Source organism: Pseudopodoces humilis, chromosome 1, assembly GCF_049639895.1.
Source record: "Pseudopodoces humilis isolate 2021_Gansu_Grassland_sample_001 chromosome 1, ASM4963989v1, whole genome shotgun sequence".
In the NCBI taxonomy this organism is placed as follows: Eukaryota; Metazoa; Chordata; class Aves; order Passeriformes; family Paridae; genus Pseudopodoces; species Pseudopodoces humilis.
Genome location: NC_142200.1, coordinates 64,531,898 through 64,552,435, shown reverse-complemented (window position 1 = coordinate 64,552,435; position 20,538 = coordinate 64,531,898). Strand labels below are relative to the sequence as shown.

At 40.5% G+C, this 20,538-nt stretch overlaps 1 protein-coding gene across 2 annotated transcripts in view; it reads right to left on the bottom strand.

The window, feature by feature from the left end:
• The window catches only part of PTPN3 (protein tyrosine phosphatase non-receptor type 3), a 160,190-nt gene extending 142,072 nt beyond the window's left edge, over positions 1-18,118 (bottom strand). For both annotated transcript variants that reach the window (XM_088056510.1, XM_088056515.1), the window contains exon 1: positions 17,896-18,118. In XM_088056510.1, coding sequence (XP_087912636.1) covers positions 17,896-18,022 — 127 coding nt within the window. In that variant the 5' untranslated portion in view covers positions 18,023-18,118. The remainder of the gene's footprint in view (positions 1-17,895) is intronic.
• Between the last annotated feature and the right edge of the window lie 2,420 nt (positions 18,119-20,538).

Below are 20,538 nucleotides of genomic sequence, written 5' to 3'. Positions count from 1 at the left end.
TATGCAGGGATTTTCCACAAAGTTAAGCCATCTCAGATGGGAAGGTGGCTTTAAATACCTGGTGGTTTAAGAAGGACCATTTCCAAAGGGAGTATTAGAAAATTAATCTTTTACAGATATGACATTCATGGCACCAATTAGTTAATGAAGCTGGAAATCAGCACAACTTTAGTATAGAAATAGATAAAACACTACTAAAACACAGGCATCCTAAATAGAAAATCTGATTTTTTTTTCTTGGTTATACCAGAGTAAAGCAAAAATTAGACTTTGGATTATAAAAACTTCCTGAAAAATAATCTTTTCTATCTGCACAATTAAGACCGTGAGATGAAACATACCTTAGGCAAAAACCCCTTGGTTTGGGGGTTAAGTTAATAAGTTTTAACTTATTGTGGAGTTTCAAATCACCTCTGAAATAACTGGAGCTGTACTGATAAATCCCACCAGAACACCTGACCCACCCAAGTTTCTGTGCATAACTGCAGTTTGATACCTGCCTATTCTATGGATGTTTCAAAACCCATGTGGCTTCACCTGAAAATAAAATGAGCCAAATCCAAATTCTTCAGACATTCTCCTTGCTAACCTGCCCATCTCAGTTATCCTGTTCTCTGCTTCTGATTTCTGCATTTAATAACAAGTCTGATCATCTCAGCCGAGTTAAACAGCTCGGGTTTTTTTGGTGCAGTAGCTAATCCATCTTTGTGCAGCCATGCAAAAGTATCACCGAGAACTACCACAGAATTTATGCCTCAGCAACAAGCCAACAGAAGCTGTGAGAGTGGGTAAAGTGCCTCTGAACTCATGTCCATAGGGCATAAATCCAAGCTGGAAAATCCAACCAGACTTCCATCTGAGTGGGAGGAGGCATGCTTAATTTGATTAGAAAGTGGCTAAGGTGCCCATTCCTGCTACCACTGCTAAAATAATAGTAGGTGAGGGCAAAAAATGAAGATGACACATTTGCAAACCATCTAAAAAGCAGCAGTCCTCAAATTTACCTGTTCCACAACCTTCCAATGCCTTTACAACAAGGGATGTGGGTTTTCTTATGACTGTTTTTCCAACAATAGAAAATTACTTGATGTCAACTTCTGTTTCTGAATGGCATGGACCGAGTTGGGTGGAGGAGGAAGGAGCCAGCCAAGAGGAAATTTGAGGCTTTTTTGTTTCTCACTGTAAGCAGGTATGCGGTGACTGTACTGCTTCCAAAGGCGTATGCTGCAACTCAGCATTAATAATAGCTCACAAAAATGTGGCTAAACCTGTATAATACACCATATGTAGTCACAGCACCCTGTAGGACAGCACCCATTATAGTGCGACCTCAAGATGTCTAAGTAGTAAATCCTGTGCCCTCTGCAAGTCCACCACATTTACAACCTATTTGTTCCCAAAGTCCTCTGTCTCAGAATGAACCTGCCTAATAGAGGCAGCAAAAATCAGGGTCATGGGATTTCCCAACAAAATATTTTTACTGGAAAATTCAATTTCTGAGAACTAAAATGGTTCTCTAAAGTGTAACTGTTAAAGAACAGGGAAATAAGGCATCCTGAGAAGATACTCAGTGGGCTCTGGTGCTCCCATGTCTTGTAATGCTTGTAATTACTTGTGGGATTTTCAGTTAGGTTCCTGCACAGCCTTGCCACATATGGAGAGAAAAATAATCCCCAAGATTTCTGCTGCAGAGACAGGGGGCTGGTAACCCTGAGGTTTTATCTTCACAGAACCTTAGCTTTAGACTCTGCAATACGGGGCTGGAAAGCCTCAAATCCCTGTTGATTCAGAGGTTTCTAGACGTATCTAACAGCTGGTCTCTCCTCTCACTAGATTTTAAAAGTCATGTGGCAGCAACGGAAAGTGAACTTTCAAACTCAATTTTATTCCTAAACAAAAGATTTTAACTGTTTTCAAAACTTTTTTTTTTGTTGGATTGATTTTTTTGGGGTTATTTTTGTTTGTTTGGGTTTTTTGGGGGTATTTTGGTGTTTTTTTGGAGGGGGTTTAGTTTTTTTGGAGTTTTATTTTGTTCTGCCACTATGGAGCATTTAGAACATATTTTTCTCTATTTGTCTTTACTCAGAATCTTCAGCTTGCCAATAAAGTGTATAATTTTCACCAGCTTTAATCAAAGTCCAAAAATAGAAAGGAAGAAGGAAAATCTCCCAAACTTGTAGTACGATCCCCTACTTGGGAAAGCTGTGGAGCTTTCCATCCTAACAGCAGAATTGCATCATTGGTTAGAAAGAGCAACACTCAGAATGGTTTTGCATTGAAAACACAGATGAATAGAAGAGTTATGGCTTTTGTCATCATAATCAGAAAACAAAGAATTGATCCTGTTACTTACGTAAGATAAAAATTTGTATTTCCCTGCTTTTCATTTAAGTGCTTTCTTTGAATCTTGGCCACTGAATAAAGAAATTAGTTGAGAGATTTCAGATGATGTGAAAATAACAAAAAAACCACACTTTTTTAATTCATTGAAATGTTTTCATTAAACAAACTCAAATTGTGACCTTTTATTCAGATTCACTAAATTTTTATTTTGGAATATTGTGAAGGATGAAAAAGTTGTCTGTGATACACTTTGGTCTGGTGTCCTAAGAAAATAAGGATTACATTATCTTTGTCTCAGAGTGCCTCTGCTTTCCTGTCCTCCTTCCCACACCCCCAAAAGGTTTTGAATCTAGTTTTGATGAAATGTGTCAGAATGTTCTACAATTCTTACAGTCTCAGCAAAGTAGGCTTGTGAGTAAAGCTGGAAAAGAAACACTATTAATAGATCATTAGGGGTATAAGAACAAATATAAATCTTATTAAACATTGCACCAGAATTTCTCATTATGGTCCCACCACTAAAAAATCAGCTCATTAACAGTGTTGGGGAATTCAGGCTGTCTGTGTGATGGTCTTCTGACTGAATGCAAAAGGCGAATCCAAAAGTTTTAAAGGAACAAGAAACAACAAAATAGAGACAAGGATAAGGCTCTGAAGAAACACTAGGGAAGACAAATATTCAGGAATTTCCTTCAGCTAGGAATGGTCTAAAAGGATGTTTTCTGCCCACATTTGATCACAGAAAAAAAAAAAAAAGGAAAGAAAAAAAAGAGTCCAAACTATCGTTATTGAATCCAGAAAACTACTGAGGCCAAATGATCAGCGAGAATTATGGAGAAGTTTGAAGTGCAAAAAGACAGGCCCTGAAAGAGAAGAAAAAGCCTCCCTGTCACACAGAACATTGGTCCCACACAGTGATGGAGACCTAGGTTGAAAAGAACAAACACATGCTTTCAACGTGGAAAGCATCCAGAGATAGAACAGTGGACCCATTTCATCCATTTTTTATAATGTGTTATGACTGTGAATAGAAAAATCAGTCATGTTTTGAAAAAATTCTTCACAGATTATTAGTTAATCACTTATATATCTTCCATAGGAGTGGCCTTAAACTTCCAAATGCAGCTGAGCTTTGCTGTGAGCTGGACAGGGAGGGTATGGCAATACTGGGATCCCTAGTGGTTGCACTAGGGGGTCATACAGCCCAAGGCAGAGGAAGAATGAAGATCACACTTGAGAAGGGTTTAAAGTAGGGTTTTAAAAATTACTGTTTGCACTGCAAGCCTGAGGGAAACACGGTGTAAAGCCAAAACCCACTTAAAAAACAAAAAGCCCCCAAACTGGAAAAATAGTCTTTGAATGACTGACAGAGGAAACAAGAGATTTTTTGGAGCAGCTTCCGGTGAGTTCCCACCTCACTGTTTTCTCTTCAGAGCAAAACCCCCCACAGTAAGTAGCTCTTAGCCAGGTTTGCAGCCTGTCTGTACTAATCAGAGGGATTAGGGGCTCAGTACAGAGGCAGGTGACAGTGTGATTGCCTGTGCAAGACAAGAAAAACAGCCAGGGTGCATTGAGTGCTCTGTAGCAGCTGCCCCATGACAGTATTCCCTCATAATAAGCAAAAGCAGGATTAACTGGTCTGCAATTACCACCAAGAGGGTTAATTCACTCCTTTTAACATAAACATAGATCTAAAATGAGATTATATTACATCAGAAACAAGGCAAAGTTTGAGGATATTTGTTGAAAATTGGCCTAATGACTCTTTTGTCATCATAATTCACACCTTTCACCTTGCTAATATCCAGCAATTGCAAATTGGCATACTACCAGAAAATGAAAGTAATATCTTTCTCCTGTCCTGCTTGCTTTATCTGCTCTTTCCCCTTCTTTCTTTTGTACTTTTCAGACACAATGGACTTTCTTCTAAAAGCTGCTAGTCATTTCCAATTTGTAACCACTGTACAGCCAGCTGGCTGTTGTTTGTATTTAAAACAGAAGCCTTTTTTTTTTGGCTAAGCTAATGACATCAAAGTACCTGTTGAACTCTGTGCATTTTACTGTCCCTGGCTGACAGCAGATCACACCAAAAGAAATCAAGATTCCTTGTCCTACACCCACCCAGGACACATGACCTACAGGCATTTTGTTGAAGATAACAAGGAAATCTGGATGTACTAATTGATATAAAAGTTTTTGTAAAGCTGGCACAGAGCCAGTGGCCTGACCCTGTCTTTGTAGAGACTCAGAAGGGAGCTCAAGCCATGAGCTGGTCTGCCCATGTATAGAACATCATATGAGGGGTCTCCTGCCATGAGCATCTCCACATGGTGGGCAGTAGGTGGTGGTGGTGTGGGGATGAAACCCTGGAGAGGCAAGGAAGGAAGGCAGCCCAGGCTGTTTTGAAGGTGGTGCTGAGCTGGGCTGGGCTCACCTGGTCCCCTCCCACAGCAGACAACCCAGAGCCCTGCAGAAGTTGTTATCATCTGCTGCCATGAGTTACTCAGAGAATTTCTACTCCCTTTAGTCCTCCAGCAGATGTCTTGTGGCTCAGATTCAGGAAAATCACTACACCCGTCTTGGACACAGCAGACAGATCTTTCAGTGGCACTAGAAGCAAGGAAGGAATTTGCCATGCCCTTATAAAGACAATTATTCCATGTACCCAGAGTCACATGGACTACAGGGTTAGGAATTGCCCTATTTCAATTAACACAGGTAGGCTGTGCTGCCACTGTGCCCTGAGGGTGATGGTAGCATCTCCTACACCAATATATCTTTGTATTCTATAGTTTGTTATTTATTAAGTACTCCTTTCCAGAAGAATCATCAGACCGGAGAGGAGTCCCCTTTGCCAGGAAGCTTCTCTCAAGATTCCAGCTTCATGAATCAGATTTCTGTTTAACTCATTTTTTTCCAGTACAAAAACCAGTAGATTCATTCCATGCAGACAAGTAACAGCAGAAAAGGATGCAAGCATCTTTCAGGGGGGAGTAAGCTAGCATATGAAGGGAAGAAGAAGCTAGTATATCAAGTCCAATTTAATAGCTGTCTTTTCTTCAAGCACACAGAACTTGCCAAGTAGATGCACTATGCTGTCAGGTTTTTAGCTTTCTCTTCCTTATCACACTGTTAGGAATCAACACTCATGTTTTGTAAACATCTGCACCCGAGTTTAGGAATGAATGATGGCTATGGGGGCAGCAGGAAGAAGAGTTTTATTACAGTGCTGACATGCTCTCAGCGGATATGGGGGCATACTTGAGTCAAACAACATCTCACAGATCTGTTTTCCTCCCATGGCTAAGCAAGATTTAATCTGTTAGAAAGTTTGGTGGAAATCTTTAAAAAATATGTGGTATGAAAATACCAAATTGTGAGTCTGAGATTAAAATACAGCCTTGCCTTTTCACGGACAGCCTGAGGCTCATGTTATTTGCTTACTCATCACAGTAACCAGTCTGGTGCATCTTTCCATGTTTTCAATATTAGATTATCTGAGGATATAAAATCAAGTTGGCAGAATGAGTCATCTGATATATTATTGCATACTAAAGAAAAAGCACAGGAATGTCATTATATTTGCCTACAAAGAACCACATGTACCTATGAAGTTGTAAAGATAATAAGCATGAACACAATTACTGCTCTGTTTCGTGTCTCAGATATTTCTTTTATATAATTTTTTGTTAATATCCTATAGTTGGCAAAATACTTCAGAGAAATTAAACTGATGAATACTGTTGCATCGGCCTCATTAAAAATTCAAGCAAAAATACCACAATAGCAATAAAAGTTATTGTTAAAAAAACCCCACAGTTTCAGCTCAATGGTATCAAATACAATTAAGAAAATGCCATGTTAACTCCAATGTTAATAGGAGTACAGTTCAGATTGCTAAAATGCTTTCTATTTTGGACACCACCCCCCCCCCCCCTTTCTGTAGAGCTGAAAAAAAAATTCACTTTATACATATATGTTATATATTACTAGCTAGACCTGTAGTAGATGATTGCTGTCTGGCAGTTGCTGTTGCTGCTACTCTTTTACACAGTAGAAAAAAACCCCAACAGCAGCAAAGCAAATGAGAGTGGTGTACAATTAATTGTCCCTCTGGAACCTGGAAACCGTTGTCCACTCTGCCACAGGGAGCCTGAACTTTCTCCCACTCATTTTCCTGTCATGCCTGTGGTATAACAACTTGACAGCTCTCCACAAGTTTTCTGTCAGGTCTGGTTTGACATGGTGGGCTCACTTTGCTCCCCAAGGAACACTCCTCTACATGTTGTCCTGTGGGGCAGGTGAGCTCAAGCTACAGAAGGTCATTCAAAAAGACACTTGGGGAGAAATCTGCTCATCTTTCTCCTCCAGAGCACCTTAGCTATAAATACCATAATACCAGTGGGGCCCTTCAGGGAGAGTTGGAGGGAATCACACCAGGACGGTGGTCTGAGTAAAACTACAGGACCGATGGAAAGTGTTGCCTGAGGTTCACCAGGTAACAAAGATCGTGTTTCCACATAGCTTTGGATTGAGCCTTTGCAGCCTTCAGCTGAGTCCACAGGCAGTGGGAAAGACTGGCATTCTTCCCCACCAGCAGCATTTTGGAGGTGAAAGGCATCCGTGGAAGGCTGACTGACTAGAAGTCAAGTGCTCGTTAAAGCCAATATGAGTCCCTCCCACAGGACATAGTCTTTCAGGAGCAGGCTGCTCCATGGGGGTCTCCCATGGGTCACAAGTCCTGACAGCAGCCCAGCTTCCATGAAGACTCCTCTCTCCACAGGGCCACAGATCCTGCCAAGAGCCTGCTCCCATGGGCTTCCCATGGGGTGCTCCAGGTACATCCACCTGCTCTGGTGTGGGCTCCTCCATGTGCTTCAGGTGGATCTCTTCTCCACCGTGCTCCTCCATCGGCTGCAGGGGCACAGCTGCCTCACCATGGTCTGCAGGGGAACCACTGCTCCAGTGCCTGGAGCACCTCCTGCCCCTCCATCTCCACTGATGTTTGGTCTGCAGGGATGTTTCTCTCACATATTCTCAGTTTTCTCTGGCTACAGTTGCTTTTGTGCAGTATGTTTTTCCCCTTCTTAAATACGTTATCCCAGAAGTTCTGCCACTGTTGCTGATGGGTTCAGCCTTGGCCAGCAGCAGGACATTTTGGAGACAGCTGGCCCTGTCTCTGTCAAACGTGGGAGAATTGTCTAGCAGCTTCTCACAGAATCCGTGTCTCTAGCCCCTTCTCCAGGCACCAAAACCTCATCATGCAAACCCAATACAGCATTCCACTCTTCTGGCCTCCCTGGGGGAAGGGCACACATCTACATAGCTGGTCATCAGTCCTCATCCGAGGTCTTCTCCTTCCATGGCCAGGAGCAGAGCTCTCTCTGATCACCAGTGAGGGGAAGCTGATGTTGCAAAGGAAGAAAAAAACTAATGTAGAAGCGGAAAGGAAAAACAGCAAACTATGATACCAAGATGTGGAAGGAAGACAACCTGCCTGAGCAGTCCCACAACATCCTACAAACAAATGTCACAGGCCAAATCCATAGGTTTTTTTCACAGAAACCATGACTACTAGCTATTAAAGAAGATTTATCATTCAATAGCTTCCTGTCATCTCAGATAGTTACAAAACAAGAAAGATACAGGTGCTGCCAGCCCTTCCTGTGTCATGACCATGGTGACTGTCACACTGCATGCATGGGGAATGCCAGAGCTCTGGAGAAGCAGTGGTCCCTCACTCCTCCTGAGGGTCATCTCTACAGATAGGACAGCACCTTCCTACAGCAATATGCTTTTTTTGTCCCCCTGGATAATTTCTCTCCTGTGAAGCCTAGCAAAATTGGCCAGTATTGCTTTCTCTGAGCATGAACTTCTTGTAGAATGGTTGACTAACTCCTTCCTGAAGCTCTGTGATTGGAAGAAAAGGTATGCACTCTTTCATTTAATAAGCAAAATAAAATTGAATGAAAATGAAAAATATTTTTAATGAAAGGTGGTTGCTTCTTTTTTTTTTTTTTTTTCAATAAAAAAGAATATTCCAAGAAAGAATCGTGTCCCAAATAGTTCTGATAAACTTAAAAACTTCCACTTGAAGAAAAAGACTTACTGGAGAACATTTCTGAGGTCAGAGAGAATTCTGTATTTATTAGCAGGCAAAAGTTCAAAAGATTAATCACACAGAGTCTTTGATATTTTATCATGCAAAAGAATAATCCTGATAAGCAAAACGTTTTGGCAAGAGCACCCCCACTGTTGAATGATGGTTACTCTGTAAGAGGGAACAAGATCTGACTTGTTGAAATGGCACTGCAAATTCAGAAGAAAAGCAGGTTTTACTGAACACTGGTTCCAGACACTTCTGTAGGTGTTTGTCCAATTTCTTGGACTACCTCTCACACAGCACAAGTAGGAGGAATGAAAATAGAAAAGCCATCTTGTTCATGCCATTTATTTTTCCTCTTTCTCATTCCTGTTGGCTTTAACAATGGGAAAGGATTCTCTAGGGGATCATAAGGCCGTTTGTCTATGAATCACAGAAAGCAACAGGCAGCTCAGTGAAAAACCACTCTGGGGGAAAAGAAATCCAAACCACAAGCCATCAAGGTGGGTTAGTATTTCCGTCCCTGGTTTTGCAAGGGATTAACTATTAATAAAGATTTAACTAATCTCTGCTTTGCCTGTACAGCTGAAATACAATAATGGCTATACATCTTGTAGATCTGTTGCATTTCCTCCATGGCAGGTCTGCAATAGTGAATATAGCTCCAGGCTGCTTCTATATTACTGAAACTCACACCATTCTGCTTTTCTGACCCTTTTCCTCCATTATCATTAAAAAGAAAAAGGAAAAAAGTGGTTTTTTCCATGCAGACTGCTGTCACTCTCCATGCCCACCATATATTATTTTCCTTCTCTTTATCTCAGCCACAACAGTACAAACTGAAGCACAGATAAAAAGCCTGGAGCTATCTTAGAATGCTCGATGTCACAAGAATTACCTAACTAGCCAGCTTCCCTTTGCAATCAGATTTGATATGATACCATGGCTGGTAACTCAAAGTTTTTTTAGTTCTGACTTTACTTCTGCCTCTCTCTTGTTTACACATTTTTTGTCATCTCTAGAAGTTTGAGGTTTATTTTCTTTACTCCGATTTCATAAATGTTCTTATGTTTTAGGTTGCATGAATGTCTGAGGTTTCTAGAACAGACTAAACCTTGGTTTTCAAGGCAACCCGCAACTTCTTGTGCTGTACTAAAATTCAGCCTTTTAGCCACAACCCATAAAAACATCACTATGGAAAATTTTTATTGATAGCCTTTTTTTTCTTTCCTGGTTAGGAGGTACCTCAAACTTCAGGGCAACTTAATTTCTAGCCTAATGAATGCTCCTAGTGCTATTAGCTGTACCACAGCTTCATCCCGGTATCTCCTCAGGGTGGGAAGAAGGGCAGGGAAGGCGGGCATCCATTGTCTTTCTAACAACACCAAAGGAGCTGCAGGGACTTCAGTCACAGGTGTCTTGGAAACAGGCCAGCTACTGTGTATGGAAGCCAAGTGAAATGCAGATGGCAGTCTCGGTATTTTGAGCTGTTGTGATCTCATAATATGATACCAAATAAAAAAAAAGGGAAAAAAAAAAAGAAAACAAACAAAAAAAAAGAAAACTAACTACATCAGATTTTACCTTTTCCAGTTCTGGACAAAACATTATCAAGGGCACTTTTGGCTTTCATCTCTCTTCAATTAATATGTACCTCCCTAGCAAGGTTTCTGTGCAGCAAAAACAAATGTTAGAAGAAACCAATCTAACGGAAACGGTTTGGCTTTTGGAGTGTTGGGACTTTTCATTATGGTTTTTTTCCTTTTCTTTTTTCTTTTTTTTTTTTCAATCTCTATTTTATTCTTTTGTCCAGAAATTACAAAATCAGTTCCCAACTTGGAACACAATTGTTTATAACAATAAATCATTTGACTTCACTGTTTCAGTGCCATCCAAAATGACTTTGTAATCTGGAAAAAAATAATTGTCCTGAGGAGAAAGGGAGCAATGGACATTTCCCAGGCTTTTTTTGACCTTCTGAGCAAGAACTGGAACTTGCCTAGTGGTTTAGATGCTAATCTATCTACCCAGTGTGTGGGTGTGCTCTGAGTCACAGCCAAAATGTGCACTCACTTCTAAAACAGGGCTTCCTAAATATTTTTGCAAGGGTAGCTTTTGTTTAACTTTCATTTGGCAGAGTCCCACATTGGTAACAGTTAAAAGCTCAGGAGGAAAGACCATATGTTGTATGTAGAGCTGCTAAGGAAAACTTCGAAAGTTTTCAAATCTTTTTCTCTCAAACTGAAGAGGACTCACCCTTCTCCCTAACATGACTCAAGATATTTCTTGTTTCTCGCCCACTTGCCAGAAAACCACATCTGTCAGACTTCAAGTGTGCAACAACTGTCTGTCCACAGCAAAGATAAATGTCTTTTTGTCTGGGGTTTTTTCAGTTGTTGGGTTTTTTTTTGTTTGTTTTGTTGTTTGGGGTCTTTTTTAGTGTTTTGTTGGGGTTTTTTTTGTTTTGTGTGTTTGTTGTATTTATTTTTTAAACCCATACCCAGCTACCAAAACTCAAGGGGCATTCTGCGGAGGGTGTTCCAGGCAACTGTAACCATCTAAGTCTGTGCACACAGGATACAGTGGCCATATACAGGCAGCGGGAACTGCAGAGATTTGTGCAAGGAGAAGTAGTTTTTTGGTATTGCTCTCCCTATTACATAACTGGGAACGGGGATAATGAGCATGTTTCAGTCAAAGCATCAGAGGTGTTACGAATTGCTTTCTCTCTAGGAGGCCCTGTCATTAACCCAGTTACTCCTGGTAATAATACCTGCTGCTCTGCAAATAAGCCTGAAAAATGCACTGGAGCCAGATTCAATAAAGGGCTTTGGTGACTCAGCGCTAAGTTGGCGTAATACCCCCTATTTAAGATCTCAGGCCTTTGAGCAGAGTCTGAATCCTGAGCAATAGATCTATAAAGTGCACAGAGAGTGTTAGGAGCTTGCAATAACAACCTCAAGCAGCTTAGCATGTACCTGCATAGACCTAGCCAATAAAGCTGGCTGGGTGGAGAGAGAGAAACCTTAAAATCCACATGTCAGACCTGCAAGGAGATACTTGAGTTTGGTTGGGATCTACAAACTGGATCCCTTCCAAAATACAACCTTTTGGGCTTTTTGCCTCCTTTATTTATTTTCCTTTTTCTTTTTTTCTCCTTCCCTTTAGAGAATTGTGCAGGCCTTGTGCTTTTTAATGTTCTCTCTTTGCCACATTTGCCACACAATCATAGGAGACCCTGCTGCTAAAGCAGTGACCTGGGAATTGGATGTCCTAAGTTTGGTTCTTTGCTTTGGCTGCACAGTGTGTGTGGGAAGGGGGCTGCTATTCCTGCCCACCCTCCTCCCCGCCAGGCTCATGCCATTAGCAGCTCTAAAGTAGGTCAGTCTGAGTGGGCTGGAAAGATGTGCTCTTCGTCCTTCCTCTGCAACTGTGCAGGAAATATTTCAAGAAACACTAGTCCATAAAGAGAAAGAGCATCTTAGGCAACTGAGTCAGGTTCCCTCATACTTAGGACCCTCACCTGGAATTCTGACCCTTGTCTGTGCTTGGTTTTCTGTGTTTTAACCACTGAATGTGAATGACAAGAGAAAGAAGTCCCACCAGGGAAACTAAAACTCAGGCCTGTCAAGCTCTGCTTGGAGTGAGTAACCAGCACCAGGCTGGTGGCATGGTTGAAGTGAGACTGCCTGCTGCCAGAGCAGCCTCTCTGCAGCTGGCATGGCTTTGTCTCCAGAGACTGAAAAGATTTGAACATCCTCTGTCCAAATTGGAATGAAAATCTCCAAGTCCTCTGAAGTAAATACTCGGTCTACTGTGAAGTGCTTGGGCAGAGAAGAGGAATTTTGCATTTTGGCAGCAAAAAGCAAGAGTCACTGCACATAATAAGGTGGGAAATACACCCCTGAAAGCTGAGTATGGTTAGAGTACACTTGTGGTACCAATTGTCCCTACAGTAGGCTTAGTTAGGGGTAGGTACAAAGTGACTCTTGAATTACTCACTCAACTCCACTAAGACTGGGATATCTCAGGATATGCACATAGAGCTTCGAGATCTTGGTAAATTGAAGAGCAAATAAGTTTTTGAACTTAATCACCATCAGCTTTGTTGGGATTTTAGTCTTAAATGTCTCAGCTGGGTCAAGTCCCAGGTCAGAAAATCTGGTATGGATTTGACACCTTACTCCTTTTAAATGAGCAGCAAGGGATAGAGTCTCCTGCAGACTGCAGTGCTCCAAACTCCACCCCTCTGGAAGGAAACACCATGAAAACTTTTGTTCTCAGTTACATCATTACAACTTTGACAGCATAACTGGACCAAAAATATGATAATAGGATTTGTTTGTGGGGATTTTTGCTTTGTTTTGTTTTTGTTTCTTTTGTTTTCTTTTTCATAGGCAAGGTTATGCTATGGTATGGTGGGAAATACAAGTAGACACCTCACTACCAACAGCTTTATGTGGCCACTGCAGTAGAGCCTCTACCCCTAGGGATTCCAGTACAGCAGAAACCTCGCAGAAGTGATTGAAGAAAAAAATATCTCAAGAGAGCCAGAAACCTTCCCAGACCCAGGACTACAGTGGGCCCCAGCTGTGCCATATGATGCCTTTGAGATGTGACATGTATGCTGAGCAGTACTGCAGACATATTCTGAGTCCATTTTAAACTTCCTTCTGCTGTTTTCTCCATGAACAGTTTTCCATTCTTGCAGTTAGCCTAGGCCAGCCTCCCACTGTCCTTCAGAGCCCATCTCCCTGCACGGGGAGCTGCACGCCTCCAGCTGCTGGTAGCATTCCCACCCTCGTTACCACAGCAGCACAAACAGCAAAACATTAAACACAAGGATACTGTGTGGGCAAAGTCCCTGCATCCTCCTGAGGGTTCCTGAGCAGCCTTTATGCAGCTGCCAGGCTCCTGGAGGAGCCTGCAGAGTTTGGGTGTTTGCTCCATATCTCCTTTTCCAGCTAAGCCTGGCATTTTTTTGGGATAACTAAGGTAATCTGTGCAAAATGAGTAGTCAGCAGTGGTTATACCAAGTTTCTGCAGAGATTTTTAGTGGCCATTCTCCTCAGAGAGAACATAACTTAAACAGTTTCCCCAAATATACTTCTCTGCAACCTTTGACAGGTACATTTGTCCATCATGTATGTCTGCCTAGGCTCCACCCTTGCGTTGCATAAGCCCTTCTTCCAAAGATAATTCACCATGCAGGAATTTACATGGCAGTATCTTTCAATGTGCCTCTGAGTGGAGAAGCATGAGAAGAGCATGTGTACTGCCTTTGGCTTGTTTTCAGTTTATTTGTTCTTCCCTTGGACATATCTGATCTTCAGAACTTCAGGAGTGATACAGACTTCATTTCCTATTAGCTGACTACAGCTATAGATTGCATTGACATACACTCGTGTTAATTTGGCAAGATATCAAAAAATCAGCCAAAAAAGATGACAGGCAGCACAGTTCCCTGGAAAACAGATTTCCTTAAATAAATCTTTTGTTTTGACAGTGTGACAGCTCTGTTGAAGAACTGCATCTGTATTGGAACAGTATATTTTGATTTCTCCAAGACATGCAATCCAACTGCACATGACTTTTTTATTCAAAATGTGCATTTACTGGAGATTAAAGAGAGTGTGGTAGATAGATTAGAAATTGATTCTCTATTAGGTTTTAAAAAGGTAGCTGCTCATCAGGAGATAACTAGGGCTGCTTTTCTTGTGATCCACCTGAGACCAGTTCTTAATCTGGCATGATTTAATATGTTAATCCACAATCCAAACAAAACGAAAGAAAAGAAGTCTTTTCCGGCAAATTTGAGAAGTGGTTTAAAAACAAAGTGATATTGTTAACAGGGAATTACCCTGCTTTGAGGATGATCATTAATTTGTCTAAGTCTAAAAGAATGTATTCTGACATGATCAAACAAAAAATTTAAATTTCCAAATTAAAAAAATGAGAATGAGCAAGTGTCTGGGAAAACTGTTTCGGATAAAGACTTTTTAAATACTCCTCCTAGGCAATCACCACTTTTTTATCTTCTCAAGACAGAGAATGGATATTGCCTACATCCTCTCATCAGCACACACAGAACACCAGAGGGCTGCTCTTAGCAAGAAAGAAATATATTAATTTTACAATGTTTTTTCAAATCTGAAATCTAGTAAGCCATCCTGAAAGTGTGTTTGGCATTTCATAGCTGAGAAAGTCATTCAAAACAAGCAAACAAACAAAAAACCCAAATCTTCATTTCAGATGCAATTTCTGATTGAAATATCTTTGTTTGGTTCTAACATAAAGGTAATTTGCTTTCAGAATAATTGAAAAAAAAATTATTAACTGTGTGACAGAAAATTAAAGTACAAGCACAAAAGTGTTGGGGTTTTTTTTGAGGGTTTTTTGTTTGTTTGTTGGTGAGATTTGTTTGTTTTGGTTTGGGGTTTTTTTGTGTGTTTTTTGTTTGGTTGGTTTTGGTTTTTAATGAAGTTTTAGACCAGTGTATTTTTGTTATATGCTCTTCTGGAGTTAAAAAAAAAAAATCTATATTTGGGCTTTGGGAATGTATAAATATTGCCTAAAGAAGCAGCTTAACATAAGATATTCCAAATACATTAAAAAATATGAAATATTAAATAATAATAATGCACAGGGAGAAGAACAAAAAGATAGCTTCTGTTATTTTCCTTGGAAATTTACTTTTGCAGGCAGCTATTTAGGAAAACCTAGGACTATCTCACATAGTTTAAAAGTCTGTTTATCCCATTCTAGGAGCAACTACATATTTGATACACTTTTTTCTTTCTAAGAGAGGTAAAATCCATTGTAATGGCTAATTTACCTTTCTTTTTCCTTTGAAAGCTGCCTCTGTCAAGAGAATTTCTAATGGCTTCAACAACGTTTGCTCCAAATACCTCATGAAATAAGGCTACAGACCACAGAAAATCCCAGCTCGTATTCCCTTCAAGGGAAGCAAAAGCATTCACCCATAGACTGAATAACATGGCACTACAGCATTGGAACATCATGGTTCTTTGAAAAACATGCCACATGACTAACTACAGGCTAATTTTTCAACATTGTGACCATCCTGGTGTGTCTTGGAGGTCAAAAAAACCCAAACAAAACCCAAACCACAAACATCTTAGTTTTCCCTTGCAAGACTTTTAGGGAGACAAATGGCATTAAGCAGAAAACATGTGGAAATGCGTCGTCACAGATAGCTACACCTTTGATTCAGGTATAAAGTTATGAGTTTCTTGTTTACTTCACATAGCAGCAGGTGGAAAACCAACAGCTCCCAACAAGTAGGTCCAGACTTCCAAAGACATACCATGCTCATTTTGCTTAGCAGAAAAAAATTCTTACAAGATGTAGGTTTTTCATTATAAGCTTAAATCTACAGCAGGCTGACCTTTTGGATCAATCCAAGACATCACTTAGTTTTGAGCTGAAAAGCACCACCCACTGAGGCATAATTTGACCCTTTACAGCTAGAATGGACCCATTCAGCACCCTGTTTGCCTTTTTAACAAATCAGATACACACCCTACCTGTTCTGGGCAAGAGCTCAACACTGTAAATGCAGCGAGGCTGGTCCTCTACATAGTCCTTTCTTAAGCCCATGGGGTAACTCAGTTGGCTTCAGGAGGGTCACTGCTAATTCATGCCACCAGAAGGTGTAATTAGTGGACCCAGCTCATCCATCCTGAAGGTATTACATGGCTTCCTTCCTCCTATGGATTTAGTTCCTTTGGGCTTGGTTTGATTTCTCTATGCAATTTTTTCAGCCCCTACAGTGCTGCGTGTCACATTTCTGTGAATTTGACAGCCAACCTAAGACAGAGAAATCTCTTTCTCTCACACACATGCAAATACAATGACACACAGTAAGAAGTTAAATTTCATACACAGAACTGAGCAATTTGAGAGGTCCAGTGACCTTTTATGTCTTCCATAAAAGGCAATTGGGTGATTTTAGCCCACTGTGACTCCCATTTTCTATTTAATGTTAAAGTGAACAACAGAAAGGAAAAAAAAAGAATCACTTCAGTAAACAAAAACAATCAATCATTTATATTGTTGGGGTTACAGCCAAGCTAAAAATAAAGTATTGTCATCCTGCTTTTAAAAAACCCTGAATAAGACACTAGGCAACAGAAAGGAAAGTATGGGTTGGTTGTTTTTTTTTTTTTAATAGCACAGATATTTTAACTCCAGGTTTCATTTAAGCTCTGTACAGTCAGCTGGCTTTGAGCTTCTAAGTCAGCTCAACAGGACACTGTGGTAAGGATGATTTTTATCTCTCCTGCCCTTTGCATATACAAAATAGGGAGCAGAAAACAAGACAAAACTGAAAGCGTCTCTCTACAGGTAAACTGTATCTTTGCTGACATCCCTGTCCTATTCTGCTTCCAATAACTAAAACAAAGCCCTGTACAAAGTGGTATTTTTACAGAACAGAACAAAGACAATCCTTAAATGTGGAGTAAGTTTTAAATAACCTCCTTGTGAAGATGCCAAAGCAAGTTAGGCCATTCAAAAAGCAATATTTCTTGAGTTGAAAGGGAGAAGGTTTTTTTTTTTTGTACTGAATTTTGTTCTGGCAGTGCACTGAAGTGGCTTCAGGACATACCAGTTCCATTTCTACATTTGCTTAATATTTTGTTCAGACATGTTCAGCCCAGACTTAGTTACCTGACTTTATTGTAGTCAGCTACATTTCTACCTTTCTGTCATACTCATCTTTGGCATACTGGAAATCTGACTCGGTTATTTCACTAGTTTTTTAAAACTTTCCCAGGCATTTTAAAAGCCAATATGTACAGATTTTGTTTGGTTTGTTGCCTGTATTATATTTTCTGGTAATAAAAACAAAATTTCTGGTTCACAAGGAGGTTCTGTGACAACATTGTTTCGGGAAGGACAGATGGATTTGGGTATATTTCCACTGTACCCGAATCTAATTTGGATAAAATACCAGAAAGTGTGCCAATGTCTTAGGAAAAGAGGCATTGCATTGTTAAAAAAGCCTAAACCGTTGGTTTTAATCACACCGTGTCTTTCTTTAAAATGCTTTCTTTGCACTCCAGTCTGCTCCTTAATAAGTTACAAAATCAAAGCTTGTTGTTCATGTTCTCTACCACACAAGCAGCTCCACGCCACAGCGCTTTGCAAATACAGGCAGAAAGTCAAAGATTAAAGCAAGTTTCTTCAAGAAGCTTTTGTATCAGAGCTGTGCATACAAGCATCCTTTCTTTTGCTTGCAAGTACACTAATCATATTTCAATTGCATGCCTACAATATAAAGTTAATAGCTTCCTTATTTCCTTCTTTCAGCATTTCCCCTCTACTCCCTCAGTCTTTTCAATTATACAACCTAGATAATTTCTTCTATTTCCTTCCTCCAGTGTCCTGTTTTCATTTCTTATACAAAATCATATTTGGTCACTTACACTTTTCTGGAGGATAAGCACACGATAGCAGCATCTCTTGCTCCACCATGGTGCCGTCTGTTGCAGAGGTCAGTGGTGCCTTGAATAGCGCTTTAAGAAAATGTTTTGGAAAGCTAAGCTCACTCATGCAGGCTTCTGATCTTCTCCAGTACTCTTGGCTTCTCTGTGTGCTGTCACATGTTATCCTCCCTCCTGAGAAACCTGTGAAACTGGTCTGGCAACACACAACTTGTGTGTCAGAAGAGTTTTAATTGATTCATTGCAACAGGTACCCACCCTCATTAAAAAAAAAAGCTGTTGAAAGGAGTAGTCTCTTAGCGCCTCATTTGAAATTACAGAACCTGCCCAGTGTCACAGCTGGTGCACTTTAAAGGGAAACTACTTGCTGGGTTTGCGAATACAGAGGAAATTATTTCAAATCAATCTTAACGTGGCAAATAAACCACAAATAGCGGTAGAGTTTGGATGCTTCTGAACTCTGAGAATGCAGGGATCCTTCTGCTGTGCAACAAGGTGGTGAGGGCTGCCACTGCATCTCTCCAAGGCATGATGTCCTGTGGGACAAAGCAGCTCCACGTTGCTCTGCAGGGTCCTCTGTCTCCATGATCAGCCACTCTGATCACTACTGAAGGGCAAAAACTGTGTGGGTCTGATTTCTGAGGAATGCATCTCCAGGAACATGAGGTTATTGGTACCTCAGTGCTTGCAGGCAGGGTTCCTCTGTGCAGCAGCCATGGAGGTTGCTTTGCCTTTCAACAGCCCCTGTCTACCCACCCAAGGTTCAGTGAGGAGCCCCCAGCACTGTCCTGCAAGCCCCTCTCAGATCAGTTACCATTTACCTGTTACCCCTGTGACCAAGAAGAACTGCAGGTGGACCCTGATTCTTATCCTGCATCAGCTTCACGTCAGAGTGCATCTTGTAGTACTCCCATAGCAGCTCCCTACTGCTTTTACAGGCTGGTGATACCATCTCCAGCTGAGGTTGTGGTTAGCAAGGGAGCAAAGAGTAGGAGACATGGGATTTATGCCTGACTCTGCCTCTAATTTGTCCTGTCACTTTGGGCAAATTGCTTTACCTCTTGGTGTTTCTGTTTCCCCATCTCTACCACGTGCATAATTATAGCTCACTTTATTTGGGAAATGCTTTGAAATCTCTTTGCAAAATGCAGTGTGAAAGAGGAAGCTATCATTATAGGACACTTGTTAAATATTGGGATGTGGCAGACAATAAACACCAAGCATATGAGATTTTATGCACATAAAGTGTTTTGTTTTAAGAAGAAGTTTGCTTTATTGTAATAATGATTTTAAAAAAGAGATACTCCTACACATTGGCATGAGCTCAGATTCTATTTTCAGAGTGGAATGATGAGAGAAAAATCTAAATCAATTCTCACTTCTAGGAACACTACGCCCTCCTAGAAATAGCAATTCCACTAGAGGTTCCTCAGTGGAAAATTATATAATATGGCAATTTCCTGCTTTTCTCTCACCTAGGTTAATAAAAACTCTCATTTTACAGCCTGTGACTACTTACATTATACTCAATAGGTCTAAATCCTTGCCCTAATTTTCTTTCTCTCTCTTTGAAAACTGAAACCCAACAAAGCTTACAAAGATTGTCTTTTAGATAATTTATGAGCAGGTAAAATTGAAGAGATTGATACAAAGTTGTGTTTTCCAGAGGTTAAATTCATTCATATGGGAGCCTTGTATTTCTTTTAATACTACAGTGAACAAAATGAAAGAGTTGCCCAGACAAGTTGTGGATGCTTCATCATTGGAAGTGTCCAAGGTCAGACTGGCCAGTACTTTAAGGAACCTGGTCTAGTGAAAAATTTACCTGCCTGTGGCAGAGGGCTTGGATTAGATGATCTTTAATGTCTCTTCCAACCCAAAGCATTTTGTGGTTTTGTGCAGTGCTGCCTATTGAGGAACCTTCCTCAATGAGAAAGATTGTAAAGGGCACAAGAGTGAATTAATTTTCCCCTGGACTTTAGAGCAAATAAATTTTTACCTGCTTTGCTTGGGAAGACAGCAGTGGCCAGGCTGTGAGAAGAGCAAGAGGATTTGCCTTGGCTTTCCTGCCTGTGCTTCTGCTGCCATAATCCATGTACTTGCACTGTGAGACTGAAAGCATCTCAAACAATGGCAACGTTCTTGAGATGATACACCAAGGACTCATAAAAGCTTGAAAAGTAAAACAAATTTGAAAAAGCTTTCAGAAATTATATTGTTTGTGTGGTCTGTGAAGACATGCAGCTACTGCTTTTTCCCTCTGCATCCTCTTTCTGTAGGACAGTTCTCAATAGATATTTATTTATTCACTATCCTGCTTATACTAAAATCTTTAACATGGGTAATAGCCCAGAGATTAAGTTGGGCAATGCTGAACTGAAGATAAGTGGATGTGGAAAAATAGCTTTTGTGAAATGCCTCTCAGTTGTACATGAATACTGACACATTCAGAAAGCTTACTTGAGTCTTGAGACATAATTCTCTACATGACTTAACATGGCCAGCCAGCATTATTATAGACCAGGACAATAATGCATATAATAAATGCATAACCTACTTGCTTCTTACTCCATAATCCACTAACTTCAGACTCATGTTCTAGGATGTCCTAAGGTTACTGCACTG